The 24,429-nt window shown below is 37.0% G+C and overlaps 1 protein-coding gene across 1 annotated transcript in view; it reads right to left on the reverse strand.

Annotated features, from left to right (window-relative positions):
* Positions 1–12,274: 12,274 nt before the first annotated feature.
* The window catches only part of smad3a (SMAD family member 3a), a 32,694-nt gene continuing 20,539 nt past the window's right edge, over positions 12,275–24,429 (reverse strand). The window contains exons 3-9 of the mRNA XM_059530997.1: positions 21,992–22,126; positions 20,287–20,361; positions 19,867–19,917; positions 17,988–18,200; positions 17,766–17,903; positions 17,432–17,576; positions 12,275–13,780 (exon numbers count right to left, since the gene is read on the reverse strand). Of these exons, the coding sequence (XP_059386980.1) occupies positions 13,657–13,780; positions 17,432–17,576; positions 17,766–17,903; positions 17,988–18,200; positions 19,867–19,917; positions 20,287–20,361; positions 21,992–22,126 (881 nt within the window). The 3' untranslated portion in view covers positions 12,275–13,656. The remainder of the gene's footprint in view (positions 13,781–17,431; positions 17,577–17,765; positions 17,904–17,987; positions 18,201–19,866; positions 19,918–20,286; positions 20,362–21,991; positions 22,127–24,429) is intronic.

The following is a 24,429-nucleotide window of genomic DNA, read 5'->3' on the forward strand; positions in this document are numbered from 1 at the left end:
TTGACTTTCTATAACCTGTATCTGGTTGAAAGTAATATTTTAGTTCTATTCATTATTATAACATTCTATACAACAGTTAGCAATTTGACTTTTCAGTGACTCCTATAAGTTACATGTTTGTTTTTTCAGTAAATGGTGACAATGAGTCTTAAATGGAGTCATTTGATTCTTTATTGCCGAATCACTTATTTAACTGATTCATTCAGGAACAAAACAGGATTTTGGGCCTGTTCCAGTTCCCACACTTGCATTTAAAGCACTTGACCACTTGTCAAGGTGAAGGCCTCAAGGTTTAAAGAACTTTTGATTACCAGATGGAACACATGTATATTGTAAGATGCAAGTGTTTACAGAGCTTAATGTGTACTTTGAAATAAACTTCTCTGTTCATTAGTCCCCAACATGACACAATTTAGAAGTTGGTGCTAAAGTGATAGCAAAGTAGTTAAGAGATTAGAGAGTGGATTTAGTGTACATTAAGGTCATGTTTCTGATCTGGGACATGGTCTTTAAAGGGACCAAGAATGCAAATGTGGGTGCTGGGACAGGCCCAGTCTCTCTGTGAATCTCTCACTCTGTCAGACTGATTAAAAACTTTAGCATGCATATTTACATGTAAAAACTAAGCAGGAACAGTGCAATGCAATGAAAGAAATTAAGTGAATATATTAAATAAATTATAATAAAGATCATTATTTTGTGTATGTGGTGTAACAGAATATGTTGACATTCTTTAATGTTCAAAAAACACATTATTTTTCAAATACTGTACATTATTGTAGTTCCTCTATGCCCCGCCTCTCTCAAACGGGCCCCTCCTTCCTCTGATTGGCCAACTGACCCACTGCATTGTGATTGGCCGTACACCGCAAGCACTCGTCGGAAATGTAATGCCCCTTTCCATAATCACGAGCTTCATCTTTCAAAATAAATGTAAAGACAGTTAATAATGTCCTTAGTTTTACCATCAGTTCATGCCTGAAAGGGGAACAGAGTGGCATGACAGACACAGTGATGGAGCTTATATGTGTTTGCAGTACAAGCCACCAAAGGTTAAGACAGGTGACTCCACTGTGTGACCATCTCTCTCTCTCTCTCTCTCTTACACACACACACACACGTGTGCGCGCAACAGGCAAACTCCGCATTTGAACATTCAATAGCAAATACATAAACTAATAACAAAACATATTTACAGTAGCTGATTCAGAAGCAGCAGATTGTCATAGCAAAGTCAGAATTACCTCCTCTCCTAGGTTCATGAAACGGTCGTCCATGAAATGTGTTGTTGTTCTGTTTTAAGTAATCTAAAAGATTCCTAAATGCATCTACTTTCAAAAGGCCAAATAAAGTGCTTTCGCTTTCGCCATGATACACACAGCATCTCCCTGACAGGGCTGCTTCAACACTGCGGTTACTGAAACCACACCTTCTTTCTTTGCCTGAAAATTTGGGCGACATTACGCAAATATTTCCACATAGTGATGTAGATATGTGGGGGCGTGTTTAAATGAGCCATTTTAGGGGGTGTGGCAGTCTTAATTTTGATAAAGAATATCTCTTTGGATTTAAGACTTATGCACCAAGAGCTTGTAACACTCCAAAGAGAAAGGAAAATCGCATCATACGAACCCTTTAATAAATGCATTTGAGATATAAACACAAACTCATACCATGGTCCACATGCAAGACAAAAGATGTAAAGTCAAGTGCATATGTTTTCTGAACATGAGAGAGAAACAAACATGCAGTAAAAGCCCCCTGACACAGTGCAATGAGCTCTGGTTTCTGTGTCCTGTGAACAGGCTTGACATTGATTAAAACAGCAAGGTGTGCAATAAAGTGCAGTCGAAGTGCTGGCTCCATATGGCCTCAGACCCCGAGGCTGTGAGCTCACTCTTAAGCCTCCCCCTGCTCCTCTTCCCAATTCTACAGATGGTAAAAACACAATTCAAAGCCCCAACACAATGGGTCCTTGGCAGCAGTTCAACCATTTACTTCAGTAATTAACAGTGCAGATACAGTACCACTACAATTATGGGATGGATACTAACTATGTCACCCTGAGAATTAGAGATTAGAGTGAGCTAACAGCTTGTTCTGCATGATAGGTGACTACTGTAAAATAGAATTCATAAAATAGGACACTTATAAACAGTGATAAACAACATGCTTGCAGGACATCGTGATTACCTCATAATTAGTTCACAAAAGTTCCCGTCAAGCAGCAAAATGTAGTAATTAAAGTGTGACAGAAAATCTTTGTAAGCAGCAGAAAAATGTAAATTTCAGGCTTATGTGTACTGATTACATATTAAATCAATGTACTGCCAACTGCTAAGCACAAACGAGCCCTACGCTAAAGGCTCTGTAATTGCAGCTGAATGAAAGGCTTGCCTCACTTTCTCTCACTGCAGACAATAACTTCAAAGCGAGGCCTTCGTTTATTCCTCCATAATTACGTCCAAATTCCACTCAAATGATCCCATCTAATCATCTATTCTCTAGAAGCATACTGAATATACACAACATATCTAAAAGGTTTTATGATGGATACTAACAAGCTATCAAGCACTCTTTTGGACATAAATATATTGTGAACACAAAATCTAGACAGCTGCTGGGCTGCTTGAGCCCACAACATCTCACACTTTCCCTTATACTTAGTGATGACCTATTATATAGTATTTGAATAGAACACTGTATCATATCTACGTAAAACAAATATCTACACTGACATATTTTTGCTGTTTTGATTAAATGTTAATTATGTTTCTAGCTAAATAATAGTAAGTGGTTACATGTGTATTTGCTGTTAAATAAATTGTGAACCATTTAGTGGGAGTAGCCATTTGCTTTCTTATCTAAATATAACGTCAGTCGCCAGCATAAAAGGAAGTTGTTATTGTCTTTTCCCCCCTTATGACGTATATCTGAATGAAATGGCTTCTCAAACGAGGAAAAAATATAGGACAGTAGTTGATTTTGTTTATCAGGAATTGATTGGATTGTTTTCGTTTGTCAGGGAAGTGACAAATGTCATTTCTGGCGGGAATGAAAACGAGGCTGTGAGGGAAATACCGTGCGTTCAAAAGCCTTTCTATAGACAAAACTCCATGGAACAGTTTTGGAAGTTGTGAGTTGTGAAAATTACAGGACCTTGATAAAGTGTGTGCAAAAAGATAAAAATGCAAGTCTATCCCTCACAGCCTCATTTGTATCCGTGCAAAATTCAGGTTATGCTTCTAAGGTCTATTGCTGTGATCTCATGTAAAATAAATAATTTGATAATTAATAATTAATAATTAATTAATAAGAATTTTGATTGTTATTTTATTTATGTAGTCTCAGACAGGTTCTGTGGGCAGTACATTTTTGTGTTGTTGGCAAATTATCTTGTAGTATCAAATCATTATAATCATTAACAAATCACTCACTGAAAAGCATGTTAGGCTTATTTCCTGAAAAGCACAAAAAGTTGCCAATCCAGCAACTTCCCTTAAAATGTATGGAAAAACAGCTAACAGTTTGACCCAAAACACTCCATGGTGTGATGTGATTAGTTAATATGCATCACCAACAGAATTAATCTCTCATAGATGCAGTTCCACACAAAAACCACTGCCTTTATTTAACCAATCATGACAGAGGCCAGTTGCATATAATCCTGTGACTGATAAAAATTATGTCAATATTCAGCATCTGTGTAGATGGTAATAGTGGGCACCACAGCACACACTGCAGCCTGTTATACAACTGCATTTTGGGCAATGCTGTTCTGTCCTCTGCATCTATACCCAACGGAAAAGGCACATTACACAAGACCATATGCTGCCAAAGTTCCAACAGGGACCGTATTACCGTCTAATTCTGCATCGTAGGAAATGAAGGAATCAGTGCTGGCATTGAGTCTGATTACCTCCGCATGACTCCATCAATACCCCAGTGAGCTGGTCTGCTTCTTTCCCCACAGGTGAGCGCTGTGTTCCCATTCCCATCAACAACACACACATACACACAAAAGTGTCCATCTATCTCCAGAGGGGAGGAGGAATTGTATGATCTGCAAATCATCTTACAAGATTAACTCCTGCATGAATAATAAATATAATTGCATTTAGAGGAAAAAGAGAGAGAGAGAGAGAAACAGAGCCAGCTACTGCTGCTACTGCAACACAAGCATACCATTATTTGTTATGCCGCTAAAGCACACTGAGCAACAATCGAGAATGCTCGGATTTAAAGGAATAAATGTAATCAAATTATCAAATTAGCACTAATTAACATCAGGGTGCTGAGTCTGACTATTAAAGCTCACAAAAGTAGACCGGGAAAAAAACAGCTCAAGTCAACTTCTTAATTATTCTTGTGAATGCAGCATTTCCAAGACTCATGCGCCCTAAGTGCAGATAAAGACACCATCTGCTGGCAATTAGAGCTAAATAATATCAGACATTATAGCTAATAATTTTGACTGCAAATTTGATTAAAACCTGCATATAATTCTGGCTAGTTTTTGTTTTTCTGAAAAATGTGTTTTGCAAAACCATAGTCAGGAAAAAAAGTGACGCATTAAAACAGGCTGATTATTCTTTTCCAAAAACCTTGGGAAACATATAAACATAAAAAGAATAACACACCCAGTCCTTATCTTTTATAGTTCATTTGCGTTAAATGAGAAGGAATTACTGTGTATCACTGCGGCCTGCTACAACAGCAAGGCATTGGCCTTAATGGCTTTTTATTAGCTTAATCTCCAAATTAAATGGTGTTTGAAGCTGAAGACGCTCTCTTTTCTACACTGTTATTACCCCCATCATCATGAACCCATTTTCCTGCCGAGACCAATTTGAATAAGACGAGAAGGCCGCTTCAAATCTGTGATGGCTGTGTGTGTGTGTGTGTGTGTGTGTGATGGACCTGCAGGCGAGAGAGAGAGAGAGAGAGAGAGAGAGAGAGAGAAAGAGAGCGATCCATAATGAGGGATGCTGGGGAATTGCCCTCCTGGAAGACCTGATGTGTTTCCAGTTGGCTGCCAGCTGCCAGAAATCAAGACAAACACTGATCATTGACAGGAGGATTAACACTGCCTCGCACAGACATACACACCTGAACACGCCGACGCACAGAGATCTTTTAACGGGCGATGCTTAAAGCAAAAACTGTATTAATTAAATCAGTTACAGGCTTTCAAACATCTTCGACTCATATATTCAATTAGTCAGCAACATGGTGTAGCTAGCAGGGGGACATTATGGGTGTAATTAACAACGTATTAATGTGTAAATGAGACAAAACTCTCTTGCTCTCCCTCTTTTTTGCCAGAAATTCACAAGTAAATAAATACATCTTTGACTACACAAATATATTTGCACCATATACTGTATTTGTATGAGATTGATGGGTGTTTTCTTCACTAAGGGCACTTTTGGCTGTGGGGATGCTCTTAAAACACACTTTTTACACTCTCACTAGTTTATTTAGTTTGTCTCCCCAAGTATATCAGGATAAATTCTTCAAGTTTTGTCATTCCACCACAGTGTCATTTACAAAGACCAACTCATTTTATACATATCAAATTATTTTATTTATATGATAACATGTGATTTGAAAAATTAACAGCTAGAACAAAATGCCCAACTCATTTGTCCTACTGAAGCAAATTCTATAGATAGCATTTTTGGTATCATACGCACAAAATAACAGCTGGAATGGAAATTATGCATAATGTAATATTGCATAAGGACATTTTTCTTCACATTCATTAAATAAAATGTTATTTGCAGGACAGTGGTTTATATTCATAGTTTCAGACTGAAATTTCTGGGGGGGGGGGGGGGGGGATAGAAAATTTATACACACAAAAGGCATTTAACAAGTAGCCAAGCAAATTACGAAGGCTGGGAAATAAAATAAAATAAAAGTTTACTATGACCTTAACATAAAACAAACAGAAAAGACACCCCTGGAACACCAAACTTCTGAAGAAACATCCATATATTGAAAATGTGGACTTAAATATAATATATATGAAAACGTGAGGAAAGAGTGAAAGGACAAAAGAGAGTCAGAGATAAAAGCAGTGTAAAACTGATATATTTTTGCTGCTGCAGTACTCTCTTAGCTGGAAAGCTAGAGTACATCAATGGTGCTGCATCCAAAACCCAAGCAACTGATTTACTCCATGGGGAAAACTTTTCTCTAAAATCCAGAGACATCTGTTATGAGATCTGAGTTATTAAATATTTCTTCAGCATTATTATTGCACAGCATAACCAATCAAAATCAGACTGATCAGTTACATAAACCAAATTACATGACACCAGCTGGGCTGTTCTTACTTCTTTTTGAACAATGGAACACAAAAACGTCTGTGTGGTGCTGACAAGGGGACAACATGACATGACAGCACAACTAGGAACAGCACTAGCTCCTCAGTGCTTCATTAGTATCCAGATGCTGCTCCTCTCCTCCCTGCAGCTAAACTGCTTTGACAGAGAGATACCACACAAATTTGGAATGAACAAATTGGCTTGAGACTTGGCTGTCAACATTTGGCAAGTTAATAACAGTGAAGAGATCATTGTGTCTTTCTCTCCACATCAGCAACTGTTGCTCTGATTGAAATCCATCTGTCTACATTAAGTCTGCACATGACCATGACCCAAACAAAGACTCTCAAACCTGAAACCAGCACTGAGATCAGACCCTAAAGTAGCTCTGACTACGTTTAAACTGTCAAGTGCTTTACTCACCCTCATGCCATCCCAGATGTATAAGACTTTATTCAGATGAACACAAGATTTTTAGAAAAATAATCCATCTCCTTGAATCCATTCAATATCACTTCGTACCCTCAAAGCTGATGCTTCAACAAACAGCAGAAAGTTAAATTGATGGAAATCAATACAACCCTACTTACATTTTTTACTTATATTTTACATTTTTTCAGCATCTACTTTGAGAATCACATAAACTTGTATTATATGGATTTATGGAGATTATATTTCTAAGTATCCAAAACAAAAACGATATTTTTAAACTTATTTTTAATATATATAATAAAGTATATATCTTCACTGACTTTAATATTATCATTATTTTATACCAATATTTGAACAATTGTTGTATCTTTATGTGATCGGGTTTATACTGACTATAAACTGTACACTAGGCTATATATAGAATGATAGGAATTATGCATTTAAATATGATGGCAATGATTGCTCAAAATGACAATGACACAGTTAGGAGTGGAGGGCCATTGTTTTACACATGTATAATGAGCAGACCAAGTTAACTGGGTTGTTTTTCCCCATGAAATGTGTAATGTAATGTGTTGGATAATCTAAAGCATTTGTAAATAATAAAAACCTTGTGACAGCACTGATAGTGATATCATATACTACCAATTGGTCTTGAGTCAAGAGCTTAACAAGATCAAGACTTCAGTACTGCAGTAAGTGTATACAGTGTACATGGATATGAATGCTCAGACTGAAAGGTTAGATTATTAACCTGCTGCCCTCCCTCACATGTGGTTCACACAGTCATCAACAGTACAATAACCACTAGTGGTCTGTGCACTCAATAGACTGCTCATGCAGAATGTTATTAGTAATGGGTCGCTGTCTTGATTTCTGTCCCACTCAAATGGCTACTCTTCATTGGGCAGGGATTGAGCGGCCATTAATCAGAAGCCTGGCAGCTGCTGGACTAAAACTAAAGCTGTTAGATTCGCCGTCTGTGTAACAGTCATAGTCAACAGACCTTTTTCACAATCCATGTGACGTTACATCAGACATACTTGTCAATGGACCATTGGAAGGTTTAATAAAACAATTCAACTAAAGTTGAACTTGACAATAAACTAATTTTAAACAGTTTTTAGCTTGGATAACAGTATCTATTAGTGGTGGTCGTAAAAGGTTCATAAGGTTCTTTTACAAAACTTAAGGTTAACTTACAAACATAAGCATTAGCCTAAAAACATCAAAACTATGATCAAACAATACTAATAATACTATAATACTAACATAACACACTATATACAAAATTATCCTACAAATCAAAGAGTAAATATGATAAAAGATTTCATTGTTGGGTGAACTAGCCATTTAACCTTAATCTCGTGTATGCTTTTGTGTAACTGCAGCTTGGTCTAATAAAGGTGCTATTTTGAGGTATAAGGACTGAAAAGTCTTTTCTCGTAAAACAGAATCTTTTACAAAAATATTTTGTACCCAGTCACTCAGTATCTGCTTGAAATAGTAGAACATTTAGCACCAGTCCTGTGACTCACACTCAATTTTGGTGTGCTAGGCCATTTTCTTTTAACAGTAAGTATGCCTACATCTAACACCCATTGCTCAGTCCAAGCGCTCCTGATCATTTTTGCTTCGTGCTGAGGCTCAGCTCTCTGGAGGCCGAGTCGAGGTCTTAAGTAGAACAGGTGTTCCCGTTTTTTAAGGAGAGGCAGAGAGTCTATCTTTGTCGCAGACAGAAGGCTCGAAGGGAGAAATGCTAGCCAGTAGTAGAGATATGCATCGGCCGCTGGGCAGAGTTCCAGTGTGCGGCAGTTGGAGACGCAAGGCTTGTCTTATCTTCTGTCTGGAGACAGCTGTGACGCAGCAGTGCGTAGCACCACAATCAGGTGTGAGTCACCTGAGCAGAATGCTGATAGCAACACAATCTGACAGCCTCTCCTGCGCCCATCACGAGAGGACAGACAGCGACGCCTTACAGCAAATGGTGACCTTTAAGAAGATTAATTTGTTTACCAACAAAGGTAGTGGCTGTCACGAGACTGGTGATGATCATGATGCTGTCAGCCGGATGAGAGAGAGTCATCTGTTCAGTTTATCTTCTCTGTCAGTCTTTCATCAAAAGCTGTAAGGACAACTCTCCAGTAAAGTAATGCTAAAGGACTATTCTATGATAAAGTATTATAGTTAAGTATGATTATAATAGTGTCCTAGTATCTCCTTTTTTTACTTTACTGATCTAGTTATCTGTTGTAACTTTATTAGTTTTCTTAGTACTTTTAAGTGGTCCTTTTTTAACCAATGTTTTGTTTAATTTTACTTGTCATTTTCACTACTAAAAGAAAAGAAAAGAGAAAGAAAAGGAAAAAAAGATTTTAGCTGCATTTATACATCTTTTTATTTGTTTAAAATATTAACAAATACAGCAATGGGGGTAATAGGATAAATAGAAATCAATAGGCCTTAATAAAATAGAAATTGGAAATAACCACAATAAGTTCAATAAAAAAATTATTTACCCATATTTATGTATACCAAATTAGCTATAAGAAATAGCATAACAATTTAATTATATTCCTAATTATACTGTATGTGACGCTGGACCACAAAACTAGCCATAAGGGGTCATTTTTTTTTAAAATTGAGATTTATACATAATCTGAAAACTGAATAAATAAGCTTCCAATTGATGTATGGTTTGGAGATAGGACGATATAGTTAGTAGGTAGCAAATATAGTTAGGACAGGGCGATATTTGGCCAAGACACAACTTTTGAAGATCTGGATCAATCACCTTTAATGTTGTCCAAATGAATTTACTAATCAAAAATTAAGTTTTAATATATTTATGGTAGGAAATTTGCAAAATATATTCATGGAACATGATTTTTACTTAATATACTATTGATTTTTAGCATTAAAGAAAAATCTATAATTTTGACCCATACAATGTGTTGGTGGCAATTGTTAAAATATAAACCATGCTACTAATGACTGGTTTTGTGCTCCAATAGTGTTTTTGAACCTTACTATAGTAAAGTACTTGAATTAATTTGTTGTGGTAATTCTATAGTTGCTGTGGTAATAAAACAACCATTCTAATATAAACAAATTACTTTACCCAATACTGTACGAAGTTTTCTACAACTATAAGGTATAATATACTACAATACACTACAGTTTACTGTAATATTTATTACAGTTTATCAGTTTACTATAGTTAATACTATATGCTGTAGCATTCATTAACAAAGTGTGGTAAATACTATAATATATACAGTATATTACACTTTACTGTAGTATGGTTGAAAAAACACTATAGTATATTATATCATAATAGCCTACATGACGTAAAAGAGTAAAAAAAGTCAAAAATAATTTACCCGAATGCTTTTAAACAACAATTAGGAACAAAATTCTTTACCTGAAAGTCCGTTGAGTTTTCCGCAATTTCTAGTTTTGAACTTTTGACGCATGACTAGCAGCACTCATGGCATTATGGGATAGTAAAGTGTTTTGTTGCTTGCACATTTTGAGAATGCAGTAGGTCGGTCGTCCTGTTTGTTCGCCATCTGTTTCGTGCATGTTGAAAATTTGCTCAGCTCAGGTCAAGAAGCAAGTTCTTTGTGTAATTCAATGTACAGTACATTCCTAAATCTGACGCAGCTAGTAAAACTAGGCCTGTGGGTGGAACTGGAGAAACTCTAATCCCGGGTTTACTCGACAATGAAGACCAGGTGTGAAGTGTTTTGGTTGAACGAAAAAAAAAAGAGATGATTGATGGTGATTGAACGGCGCAAACAAACTTGCCGTCTGATTGCGTCGTGACAGCGCACGCGATACTCTCATCTGCCCACAGAGGGCGCCAGCGCGACGGAAATAATCCACCAGACTACATCTAACCTGAAATCTGTAAGGGAGCTAAATCAGCTGCCACATGAACCTGAAACAAACCTTGACCCAGTGCCCCACGCATTCGAGAAGCCGTGAATGATTCATGAGCTTCGGTGTTAGTAGGTTTTGACCCTAAAACCTCAGCGTTAATTTTTTAGCAGCAGAGCAGGGTTGAGAGTTTAAGCATCTAAACTAGTCTGGTTTCTGTCTGATATGTCAATGAGGAGATGGTGTTGTAGATATTTTAGCATTTGCGTGAAAAGATTTATGTGATCCTGATTCAGGGTCAAAGTTGTTCATCATTTACTCACTTGCACCAGGTGATCCACAAAGTCACCACACACCTGGACTACTTCAATGTGAGGAGGTTGCTCTACTTATTAACCTATGTTTTACTGACAAACAAACATTTTGTGAAGACGTGTGGTTGGGAAGAATTCCAGTGCCTCCCTGCCCTTAGGGTCTTCTGAATAAAGAGAGCTTTCACATTTGACAAGGAAAAAAGTGTACAGTAGGCCACAGCCCAGGGTTGTGTTACATGTATCCTAGCAATGCACCTTTTACTGCATTGTCCTGATCCTAAAAAACTAAGCCGAACTTAACTGGAACACGGATAAAAGGAGGAAAATGTTTGTGAAAATGAACAAATCAGACAAATGAGACTTTTTAATTTACATATTTATTAAAAGTACAACAACAAACACTTTTTTTCTCTTGAGAAAACTTTAAAAATGGAGAGAAATAATAACGATTATATACTTGTACAAAGAAGAAATTTAACAATGTCAAGCACAACAATCACCACTAAGCCACAACGTCACTGAATGTGAAAGATTAACACAAGCACAATAAATGCACATTACTTAAAATGTATTCAACAATTTGTTGAGAAAATGAGATCAGATTGTTTTTTTCCTTTTAAAGAAAACACTTAATGTCTGCTTAAATGGACAATAAATCATTTCCTGAATAATTTCAGTACCTTTTATTTAGTCTTTTTCTGGATGACATCAAGAGGTTTAAATGCATTTCAAGGAATCCTATTCAACACAATAACACTCTGACTTTATCAGAGTAGAGCATCTAAATCACCCAACAGTACTTGTGAACATTTACACACACACAGATGTCACACATATTTTCTACTGTCTTCCAAGTACATAATGCACCTAAATGCTATACTTTCTTCCATGATTCCAGTTCAACACATTTGGGAGATCAGAGGATTTCAAAAAGCATGCAAACAGCTCCTCATTGCAAGCGCGTCACACTGACCTGCGGTGAACTGAAAGTACTGTACATGATCTGGCTTTCACAAAGCCCACTGTGACATTTCCCTTCTTCAGGCCCTTCTCCATATCCTATGAGCATCTGACGTATAAAAACACATGGTTAACCTTACAAAAACCTGCCAGCAGTACAAGCCTCACCTTTCAAACACGGAGGTAAGAGCATTTACTTTCCCGTCCCACTTCTGAAAAAATATTTGGTAGCAAAATAGAGTCTACAGTACAAATGGCATGAATTTCAGAAAATAAGCATGCATAATTAATATATTAAACATATTTACAAGTTCAGCTGAGAAAAGATCAAAAGGTCAACCCACAACAAATATACTATTTACAAACTCTGTAATGAAAGTTGCTGCGAAGGCACACTCACTCAGTTTTGTTTCTGGAGGATGAGAGGACATGAAGACCCGCAGGTGTGTGTGCATACAGTATGCACAGACACAACCGCTACTGTGAGATATGAAGTGCCAACTTCTTAGTGCACAAAATGATGTAATGCCCAGTTTTTAAAATCTACCACAACACACACAGAGAAACTTTTTCTCCGAAGCTGACAATAGAGAGACCTCACCAGACCTTGAACTCACTCACTAACACCGAGCGAATAACAATGAAAGCACGACACAACACATTGTTATAAGAGTGATGAATCCTATTCATTCACACAGAGCAGACGGCCGGTTCACTGCAGACAGAGATGAAATCAACACTAGACCAGATCCTACAAAACGCTCACAGAGGACTGCTGGCACAGTTATAACCCCCTCAAATAATGTCCACATACATCTTTAGCTTAATTAGAGATGAAAAACACTACAACTGGAAAACGGCCGTAGGAAAAGGATCAGGCTCGCAGCATCTGTGCAATGAGACCCTAACATTTCAACATAACATAACAGAGATATTGTGAAGCACAGATAACACTTTCACAAGTGTTACATAATCTGTTATGAAGTTTGTTACATAGTATTCTGTGTAGTGAATTTTAAAATGGTGAATTGCTGAGCAGTGTGTGTATTTTCTTTGTGAATAGATAATGTATGTTCTATAAAGAACATTTCACTGCCCCGGGCAGAACAAGATATGGAAATTCAATGTTGTGGGGAAACTCGAAATGGAAAAAGATTAACTTGGGTTTTCAATGTTTGAAGACACTGCAAAAAAAAAAAGTGGCATAGAGCTCTTGATATGTACTAGAAAACATTATAAACCAAGTTTCCATTATTATGACTAAGACAAAAAAAGAACAAAAATACAGTTTAACTGATATTTGAAAAACTTCATATTTCCACTTTACAAAAAAAAGCACTTTTTTCATGTCAAAAGAAAAAAAAATCATCAAGCCTTTCATATATCTGTAATGGTAAACATGTACCTAACACAGCAACATAAAAGACAGGAGAAAGGAGAGATCTTGCATATACATGCTATATAACAACATATAACATAAATGGCAATATTTTATATCAGTAATGGCAATAAAAATGGATAACAACAACAACGACATAAAAAAAGAATATATACATAAACTGTAATACACTCCTCCAGCATGAGACAAACACGTGTGTTACATGAGTGAGTCTGCAGAACCCAACTGGTTGGTGGGTATGAAGGTCTTCAGCCTTACACTCCTGAAAGAACTTTATTTTTTTCCAGATCTTGTGGTTTGTACTGTATTTGTTGTATATGTGTAGGGAGTACTTTTCCTATGACACACTGGAGCAGCGGATGGAGGGGGAGCCCATCTGAGTGAGCACTTTGTCCAGCCACTGAAGAGGACCGTTCAGGTGCAGTTCTATCCAGCAGGGGGTGCTAGTCACTGTCTGCCGCCTGACAGCATTACAAAGAGAGAAATAAAGAGAGTTAAGAAAGAAAAGAGATTACACAAACTCTCAAAAGAAAAAAAAGTATACAGATTTTTTATGGAACACTTTCATATGTGAATTTAACTGCATCAGATCAGTGCACTTCATATCGCAAGGTTTGTTTCTAAAACTAATAATATATGTATTTCTTTTTTTCAAGTTTGTATGGATTCTTGAATAGTCCACTGACATACTTCACTGCGAATGTCTAGCAGGAGATCACAGAGATTGTCTGGATATGTGCTATGTGTGTAAACTTTGCTCTGCTGTTCTCTGCTTTGGTTTTCACTGCCAAACACACTTTTTTTACATTCCACAATGTTTACACAATGCTCATCCCCTCGCTTGTGCTCACACACAAACATGAACCGACATAGTCTCAGAACCGCTGTTCACTGCTCTACTTCTCACTGGGACTTCCTCTAATCCTTCCGCCCACACACACACACACACACACACACATGTGCAAGTCTCTCACCACTCTCAGGCCCTCTCCTCCTACATGAGTTACAGTTACTTAACCACTAGGAGAATAATTCTGAACAAAGACAACTAAAGCTGTAATAAAAACAACCAGCAATTTATTTTAATATCGATTAAACAAATCTTTACACTGTGCAGAGAGTGAACCTTACAAATAGTTCAAGTATTGAAAAACATTTTGATGGGGAGAAAGCCCATTTTATTGCTACACATTAGATATAATTGTTATATATGTTAGTTAATTGCAACAGTAAACGAGCATGTACGTGTCAATCAATCGAAGGTCAACAGAAAACAATACCCTCTATTAAACAAAAGTTTTAAATGAACCCTACTCTACACTACCCTTCTAAAATAACGGGTCAGTAAGATTTAGTGTCCTAGACTCAGCTGAAATATTACAATTTAAAATCACTGTTTTCTAATTTAATATATTTTAAAGCATAATTTATCCTGAAAGCAAAGCTGAATTTTCAGCAGTCATTACTACACTCTTCAGTGTCACACAATCCTTAAGAAATCATTCTAATATGTTAATTTGGAGCCCAAGAAATGTATTGTTATTATCAGTGTTAAAAACCGTAATATCTTTCTGTAAACCATGAATAGAAAGTTAGAAAGAACTGCATTCTTCTTTTTTTTTAATTCATTATACTATAAATGTCTGGCACTTAAAAAAATGAAAAATCCAAACTTTTAATGGTTGTGTACATGCAGTGTATTTAATGTTTTTGTTATACATACAATTCTAAGTAATGTGATTAAAAAGGAAGTTAGGTGTGAGTTCTTGGAGAACATTCTGCCTCTTAACTCTTTTAATTACTTTAGTTATTTAAACTGTTCTGCTACTGTTCTACATCGTGTTTCTAATCAACGCTTACATTTTAGACCCTTTTCATTACAGCTCTATCCAGCAACGATGTGTCTGCCCACTGTTTTTGTTCCCTTGCAGCTTCTTGTATTGATCGCTTGACTGTCTCTCAAGTTCTCAAGATTTTTTTCAATGCAAGTTTAAAAGAGCAGCATTTATTTGAAACAGAAGTCCTTTGTAACACTATAAATGTCTTTGCTGTCACTATTTTCTTCTATACTTTTGTTCAAAAAAAGAAAAGAACATTCTTACCGACTCAAAACTTCTGAATGTTAAGAGTATATGCAATGTAATATTATTATTTTTTTTAAACCTTTGTATTTTATACCGTTTTCATTGCAGCTCTAACAATGATTTGTCTGCCCACTGTTTTCTTTCTTTGCAAATTCTTGTATTGATCGACTGACACAAGTTTCTCAGTAAACCGAATGAACCTCTGGCTGTTTATAAGGGCAGTGCTGAAATACAGTATAAGCACAGGCCGCAGTGTCGACCAGTCTACACAGTGTATTAAGAGAGAAAAAGATGGAAAGCAGGAGAGTAGGAGTCAAAACGGGAGCGAGGAAGGCTTTTTCTAAACTCAGATACTGTGAAGTGATTAGTACATTTAATGTCAAGTTTTGGACAATACAAAGGTTTTAAAAAAATGAGCAGAGGTGAAATCAAGTGTCATTATCAACCAAGTAATCTGGGGCAGCTTAGGTGACAGACAACTGAAAAAAATCTAAAGCTGAATTCAGACAAAGGCACTGTGCTGTTCTACGTCATGATGTTCACTGACGTGATGGTAAATACAGGGTCCAACCAACCAAAGTGCTCAAATGGCATTTTAAGACTGCAACAGGGATGGTTTGTCAGCACTTAAAGAGGTGGATCTGAAGGTGGGGAGACGTGGAGGGGCGTGAGAGAGAGAGTGGGTGTCTGGGGAAACCTGACACAGCTCAGATTGTGTCTCCACACGCCAAGCTGTCTGGAAACCACAGTCTCACTCTGTCTCACACCAGTCTTACTCTTTCCTACTTTCTTCTCAAGCTTTCACTGCAGATGTTCCTGGTCAAAACCCACAACTGCTTCTGATTAGTGTCTTGGTTCCTTGGGCTCAAACAATGAAGTTACTCAAAAGCGCGAGAGGGGAAGAAAAAGAGCGAGAGAGACCAGGAAACTCTGACGTTTTGAAGTGCACCATGTGTGAGTTTGTTTGGTGTGGAATGATTTGCCAGCGCAGACCTAACAGTTTATGTGACGGACACGCTAAGCTGGTGGTGGACACCAAGTTGCGTTCCTACGTCAGAGCAAGTCAGATGAGGGAAAACAGCGGCAAACCACAGCCTGTCAGACCCTGCCTTGACCCCGCAGGCCTGTCTATACTTAAACAGCCTTAAAACAACAGTACCGCCTTTTGTTCTATGGAGCGGTAAAATGGTTTGGACTTCCTTTATTAGCAACCACTATTTATATCTGCTGAAACTAGAGATTTTTGACTTTATCGTTTTAGTCAATATTAGATATTAGGGATACAAAATATTATAATTATAATTGGCCGATACCAAAAAGCTGATTATTTTCAGCTAATAATTTTCAGTTAATACATTTGAGATAATCAACTGTTATGGACGATATTATAATCCTATACTATTTTGTCTAAATAATTTAAAACAAACCTAAAATCTATCAATTAAATGAACTTCTATATTAAAATTCCCAACCGATACCAATAAATTAAAAAAATCTTTTAATACTGGCTGATGACAAATATAGTGGTTATACTGTATATTGTGCAGCCTTACTGGATCTATATCAGCCAATACTGGAAATTTAATTGCACGTTTATTTACCTATTTTTACACGTAGATTACCTTTGCCATCATCTAACACTCTTTAAAATAACAATAATAAATAAATAATAATAATTTAATTGTTTTTTAGCATCTTTAGTGAATCTCCTATTATAAATATTCGGAACATTTCTATTATGGTTTCTCTTTATGGTCCATTTGTTTTAAATCAAGATTAAAATAAATCTAAATGTAAAAAGCTGTAGTGTTTTTACATCATCGCGTTTTCATAATCCTTTTTTACAAAAAGCTGATTACGGCAATCAAACTCAAAGAATTTAACAGGAAGTGCGGGTGGCTTCTGTGGTTTTGAGTAACACCACAAGTGATTCAAAAGTCTTTGAGTGAGTCAAATGAAGGCCAAATTCCAAGAGTGGCAAGCGCGCTGATAGATATGGAAAGAGTGGAGTGATTGCAGTAATTGTACCTGTACTCGGCTCCCCAGCCCTTCACGAAGCTCATGCGAATGGTGCACATGCGGGTGAGCTGGTACACGGCCTCAAAGCCCTGATTCACAGACTGGGCTAAAAGAGCTGCAAACTCCTGGTTATTAAAGATCTTCAGATTACAGCCTGGATGGACACAAAGCAGTTTCAAACACAGTCCATAAACTCAAAGACAAACTGATTTAGCTGAATGTCACGCAACTATCAAGAAGGAGGCTCTGCTTTAATTCTTTTTAGTACAACTATTCAGTAGCTCAGTTGTTGAACTCTCTCTTAATTAGGGCTATTTGTTGAGGGTCTCTTGTTTCATCTTACCAGGTGGGATCTTGCAAACAGTGGCGGGGTGCCAGCCGTAACGTTGGTTACAGTTGGGACTCTGAACAAAAATGGCGCTGTCACTTAGACACTCTGCAAACACCTCCCCTCCAATGTAGTACAAACGCACACCCCGGCCTGCAAAAACAAATGGCTGCCACATTTGAAAAAAAATTTATCTTTAAATAATGAATGAGTGATTTTGAATGAAGGTTTGTATACCAATGTGTCTGCGTGTGAGCTCCACAGCAGCGTTGCGATTCACGTTAGACAGCAGGCCCAGGCAGAAGCGCTCAGAATTGGATGGGTCTGTGAAGCCGTCTACTGTTAAAGATGGCTGAGAGGCATGGAAAGTTTCACCGACTCTCTGGTTCAGCTCATAGTAGGAAATAGAGCACCAGAACGCTGGTTCACAGTACGTCACCGGCTGCAGATCTGAAAGAAAGAGGAAAAAAAGAACAATAAAAGGAGAGAATCTAAAAGAAACAGGCATGCACAGAAATAGGTGGAGGGAAAGAAACTGAAAAAAAGACATGAAAAAGAAAAAGAAACAAATGGGTGGGGATAACCGATGAGACTGGGAACTGACGACACTGTGATGTCAAGATTAGATGTTTCTTCCCAGAAATAAAGGCTGATTCGGGAAATACCATCATCACTTGGATGCAATTACAGTCTTATGGCACTGGCATTTCTCTCAGACACATACTCACACACCACTGTTGTGAAGAAGAGAAATCGCTGTGGGATCTGAGCACTTGTCTGCAAAAGCACGATCTGATACATAAGGAACTGCGAGCCCTTCTTTACTGAGATGTTAACTGACAGGATGTTTAATGTGGGTGGTTTTCATCCAATTTGTTTTGGGGAAATCCAAACAATTCTTTCAGCAATCCGTTTCCTCTGAGAAACATTTCTACCAACTCTACTAAATGTGTATTTTAATTACACACTGTTTTATGAACAATCAGTAAGTATTTGCACTGATTTAGGTTTCATGTAATACAGTAAATGTCCTTTAGTTGGACATAAGGAACATAATGACTACAATAAGCGAATAAAAACTACTTTGACTCAGTCAGAGAGTGAGTCATCAGACTGATTCAAACTGTTAACTCATCAGTTCAAGACGGTTTTGTCCGATTCATTAATTCACAAGTCAGTCTACACCGTCTATGCTCTAGAGTATGTCTGTTTTCGCGAGGTATGAAGTTTATTTATTGTCTGTTGTATAGTAGTTTATGAAACATTACGTGTTTTAGCATAGTGTTCAGTTGTACTAGCAACTGAATCATGAGGAAAAATGGTTAATGCAACCGGATGTCAGGAAGACTTGGAAAATATTCCACAAATAGTGGCTCCCAGGAGCATTTGGATATTCAAGCCACATTCAGAAAGAAAAGCATGAATTTTTCACAAATTGTCAAACCAACTGTTATTTATTTTAAAGAAAGACAGCACAAGCAAATTCTTCAAGCAAACATGTTACAAAAAGACAGTACTTAGATTTTAAAAGGATAAAAAAACATGTATTGCTTAAACGTGCCACAATACACCACATCTCTACCCACATCTGAAAAAAGTTAGCTTGACAGTGTGGGAGTTTTTTAGATTGCATAAATATGTGGCGTTAAACACCCTGATCTGCAGGAAGATCAACAAGAAGGTCTTTTTGTTCACTAATTCCCAGTTGTGGTTACAAACTTACTCCGTCTCCCTAAACTTGTATTTTGAGTGTGATTTATTGCAGAAAACACAAAAGTAAAAGATTGATTTTAATTTGTTGTTGTTGTAATAAACTCACTCTCTCTCTCTCTCTCTCTCTCTCTCTCTCTCTCTCTATATATATATATATATATATATATATATATATAGTGATGATAGCATATATATCTTTTTGCCTTGTAAATCATTATTATCACAGAAATCTGACATCATGACAGCCCTGATAAAGACAAAAGTAATCTGGACTTCACCTGAGGGTCAAATGTTAGTAAATCATGTTCATAGTTAACATGATGAACTGCACTTGTGATTACTCTGCTAGGACACTTCCGTGAATTCCCAAGCAAATGATACACACACAAGCAATAAGAGTTACCTAAATTGTTGTGGGCAGGAGAAACAGGGTTTGGTGACAGATTTGGAGACCCTGAAAAGAAAAAGACAGATCAATGATTTAATGGTGTATGAATGTACACAGCGCATTTCAATTAAATCACTTTTGATTAGATTTCCAATCATTCAAGTGTGCAGAGTCAATTATTCCACTTCCATTCCACTCCATCTCATTTGTCAAAATTTGTAGGTTTTCATGCTTAAATGTTCTTCTGTGTAGATCCATTTCCCTACACCACTGATTGAGTATCAGGAAGCAACTCAAAAACGATGTGGAAAAGTGATATGGAACTGAAAAGCCACCAACAAATCCTGGAACTGCTTCATAGCCGTGCAGTTATAGAAAATGCAACATTTCAACCAATCAAAGAACACAATATCACGGTGGTATAACAGGCATCACCTGTGTCCATACTGCGGTTCATCTGATGATCACTGGTCTCTCCATCCTCACTGATGTAGCCTGGAGGGGGCGTCTCTGTAATACACGCAAACACGCAGTTTAGCCTGCATACACACAATTCATACACACTCTTTACACAGTGACCCAGCTGATGGATGAAGGATTAAGAACACCAGCAAACACATCCGGCAAAATCTAGCAGGTGCAGCCGAGACAATGACTCACAAGGGTTTTATCCCCCCCCCCCCCCCCACTTAGATTAAGACACCTGATTTAGAAAGCTGTGGTCAGCTCAGTTCAGCTGCAGGATATGAAACAATACTTAGGGCTCTATTACAGTAACAGACTGCCTCTCTAAAGCAAATACCATTCTGATGGAACTAATCCCAGCCAAAGCCACTCCATACATACTCCATGGGATAATCTTCCCCTTGTGTAGCCAAAAGCAGCCTTTAAATCACTTCAGCATAATTTTTTTTTGTATCTGCCTGATGCAATGATGGTTAAATGTCTCTAGATTAGTCCTACAATTATAATTAATGACAGAACCCTAGCAGTCATTTGTTTACTGGTCACAAAAGAAGAAAACAGGCCTGTAAGTGGGATTAACATGAGTAACTAGTAAATACTGTGATTGTTAACACCCTTTTCTCTTTTGAGTTTCTTGTGTTTACAATTGAAGTTTCACATGTACTCTGTGTGTGTCTAAGGACACGAGTGTGTGCCATTATTCTGGTCTTCAGTGTCATGATTCTTCAGAAATCATTCTATGCTAACAATGTCGTTGAAAACAGTTGTGCTGCTTAATATTTCAGTGGAAACAGATTTTTTTCAGGATTCTTTGATTCACAGAAGAACAGCATTTATTTGAAATAGTCAACTTCGGTAACATTATAAATGAAACATTAAGTCCTTCCTTTCACTTTAATGCATCCTTACTGAAAAATTTCATTTCTTTCAAAAGAAAAAAAATTGTTACTGACCCTAAACTTTTGAATGTTGGTGTATATACAAGAGGTCAGAAATTCATATGACAACTTTATTTATAATGTAGACGTTGGTCAAAAGTCAATGCGTGGCTTCTGACCTGTCAATCAACCACGAGACAAAACAAGAGTTTTAATCTTTGCAGTTTAAATGCACCTTTACAAGAAAATAACCATCCAATAACAACATTTGTAAAAGCACAAAACTACAACTAAAGCACATCCAAAGTTAAGTTACTGTTATAAATAAATACAGGTACAAATATCTCAAATAAATCTGCTTGGAAAATTATATTTATACATAGATTCAAATTCTGTTTTTTTTAATGAACACGCATTTCGTTTTCTTTATTGGTGCTTCATCAGCACTGTAACACAATGATGTAGTGATTGCTTCTGCCTGAATGGAGGCCAGTGGAGAGGGCTGTTGCTGTATCTGTGTGTTTGGTGTCTTTCCTCCTCCTACATCCTTCCAGTAAAGTGATCCACCCACTGCCCACTAGACCACTAGGACTACAGCTACAGACTAAACCTACTCTATTAAACCTGGAAAACACTTCAGATTGTGCCTCTTTGTGGCAGATGATGACGATATATTCATTTAGAGGCTACGTGACGTTATTTTTTTCTGTGGTCTCTCAGGGCAAATCTGTTTTTTATAACACTGTGAACCTCAGCTCCAAGAGTCTTCTCCTTACTACTGTGTATTTGTGACCTACCTGGTATGTAGTTGCTCTGGGGTTCAATGCCGGCAGGGAAAATAGTGTTTTCTGGGATGGAGTGACTGTAGTCATCCAGAGGAGGAAACTCACTGGGGATTTCAGTGTGACGAGGCACCAGCACTGGAGGAAGAACTTCAGAAAAGGAGAGAAAGGGAAAAATAATTAGAAAGAAGAAGAGAAAAAACATGAAAACATAAATTACAACACAAACAAATTGTATATATTGATCCACAACTGGCACAACATACTGCAGATACTTGTATACTACTATTAATGCTAAAAAAGGCTGTGCGACATGGACAAAAAATATTTCTGATCAATGCGATTTTGATTTTAATCAATTTTGACAATATTTCCATACACTTTTACATTCATAACTGTTGAGTCGCGCTCTCGGCAATTCCATGCGAAACATATTATACATTTAACTAAAGGATCCTGCAAGCACTTACATTTTTTACCCAAAAAGTGGTTCAATAATGTTGAATGTTACAGGGACTGATTATTGCAAATGCAGATCCCACTGTGTTCTGATTAAATCATTTTAATTTATTTATTTTTTGTTAAGGTTTGCATACGGTGGTGTGTTCTTGATGACAGCTTTCCTAAAAAATATATCCTATTCCTAAAATAAGAAATATCCCAACATATTGCCTTGCTTACAGTATCGCAATGTATTGCAACAATGTATTGCAACCTCAACCCCTATTATTACATCCAACAACAAACCACCTCAATCACTTAATCGAAGACATTTTTGTCTTCCCCTGCACCGGAGTTGACACAATGTTCTAAGGTAAGATAGCCATGTCAATCAACTATCGTGGGAGGGGTCTGTGCAGATGTACATCATACTGACAGGAATCTTAGAACAGCCTGAATTGAGAAAGGGGACTTTAAAATAGGGATAAAAAAAAAACACTGGGTGGATTTTTATCATTATAGTGTACAGACACTTCCAGCACACATTTATGTTCAAACAAAATGTAAAGTGAATTTTGCATCCCATTTAAGAGCTCATGCACGGATGCCATATACTGACACAGCTGCATTTTCTTTCTCAATTATTTACATTAGCTTAAGACCTGAACATAGAAAGCACAAAAAGACATGAAAGGGAGCTAAATTCTGTGTTCAAGCACTATCTGAGAAGGTGTGTGTGCACAGAAAACCCTCTCAGACAGCACACAAAAACCCTGTTTCTGTGCGTTCTCCATGTTGTAACGATAAGACTTTTTCATGCTTGCACTAGAATTTCATGCTTTCATGGTTTACAAATCGTGCATTTCGATTAAATCACACAGCTCCAATTCAAAATATGCTGAGTACTACAAGGATCAGAAGATCTTTTTTGTTATTATTGTTTTTAGGTGTTTTGCCTTAATGTGTGGACAGGAATTTAAGAGATGGAGATGGAGATGGGAGTATTGAGTCAATTGCATGGTCATTACATTTTAATGTTATTTAATAATTTTTATTAAAACATTTTTAGCTTTGGTTGAAGCTGTAAATTACAGTTAATTTACAGTTCATCATATTTTATGTTTAATTGTGCAGTCACACTAAACTTAACACTACACTTTTAATTCCTCTGAATTTCATTCAATCACATTCAAATGCAGGAAATCAGAAACAAAAAGCCTGCCAAAGCTCAGATTATTAGTTAAATTGTTTTTTTTTTTTTGTTCTTTATTTCTTAAACAATTTAGATTTAAACTTTACAACAAAGCCCAAGATCCACCCACATTCATAAGATACAGAGATAAGTAGAAAAAAATAAATAAATAATAATAATAATAAAAAAAAATTAATAAAATAAAAATAAAAAAAAGAGAGAGAGAGAGGGGAATCATTGTTTAGAGGTATAACCAATACCTCTCAAGATTTCAAGAGGTCTGATAAAGTCTCAACAAGGTCCAACCAAAACTGTATTGTCCTTCTGGTGGCTCCATGCACTTTAGCTGTGGTACACTCCAAAAGAGCAATGTCCAGCAGATAGGACATCCAAGTAGACGTAGCTGGGATAGATGGCTCAAACCAAAGTTTCAGGATAACTTTTTTAGCAGCAGTGAGGGCAGCAGACAAAATCCTCATCTGATTGACAGACAGTGATAACGAGGAATCATCCAACAAAAGAAAAAGCACTGGATCCTTTTGGATCTGAGTCTTTAGAAGATCAGTCAATATGCCCGGCACCGAGGACCAAAACATCTCAATTCTAGAACAGTCCCAGAACATATGCATATATGTACCTTGACTTGCACTGCTGCATAGGTGACATAAGGGCTCAGGCTTTCTTTTCATTTTATATAATAAACAGGGGGTGGCATACACCTTATAGATTAACTTATAATGAATCATTTGATGTGCTGGGTTCTTTGAGTTAGCAAAACAATTTCTCCAGACAATGTCCCAGTCAATCAGAGTGTTATGTT

This window comes from Carassius carassius, chromosome 3, assembly GCF_963082965.1.
Source record: "Carassius carassius chromosome 3, fCarCar2.1, whole genome shotgun sequence".
Taxonomy (NCBI): Eukaryota; Metazoa; Chordata; class Actinopteri; order Cypriniformes; family Cyprinidae; genus Carassius; species Carassius carassius.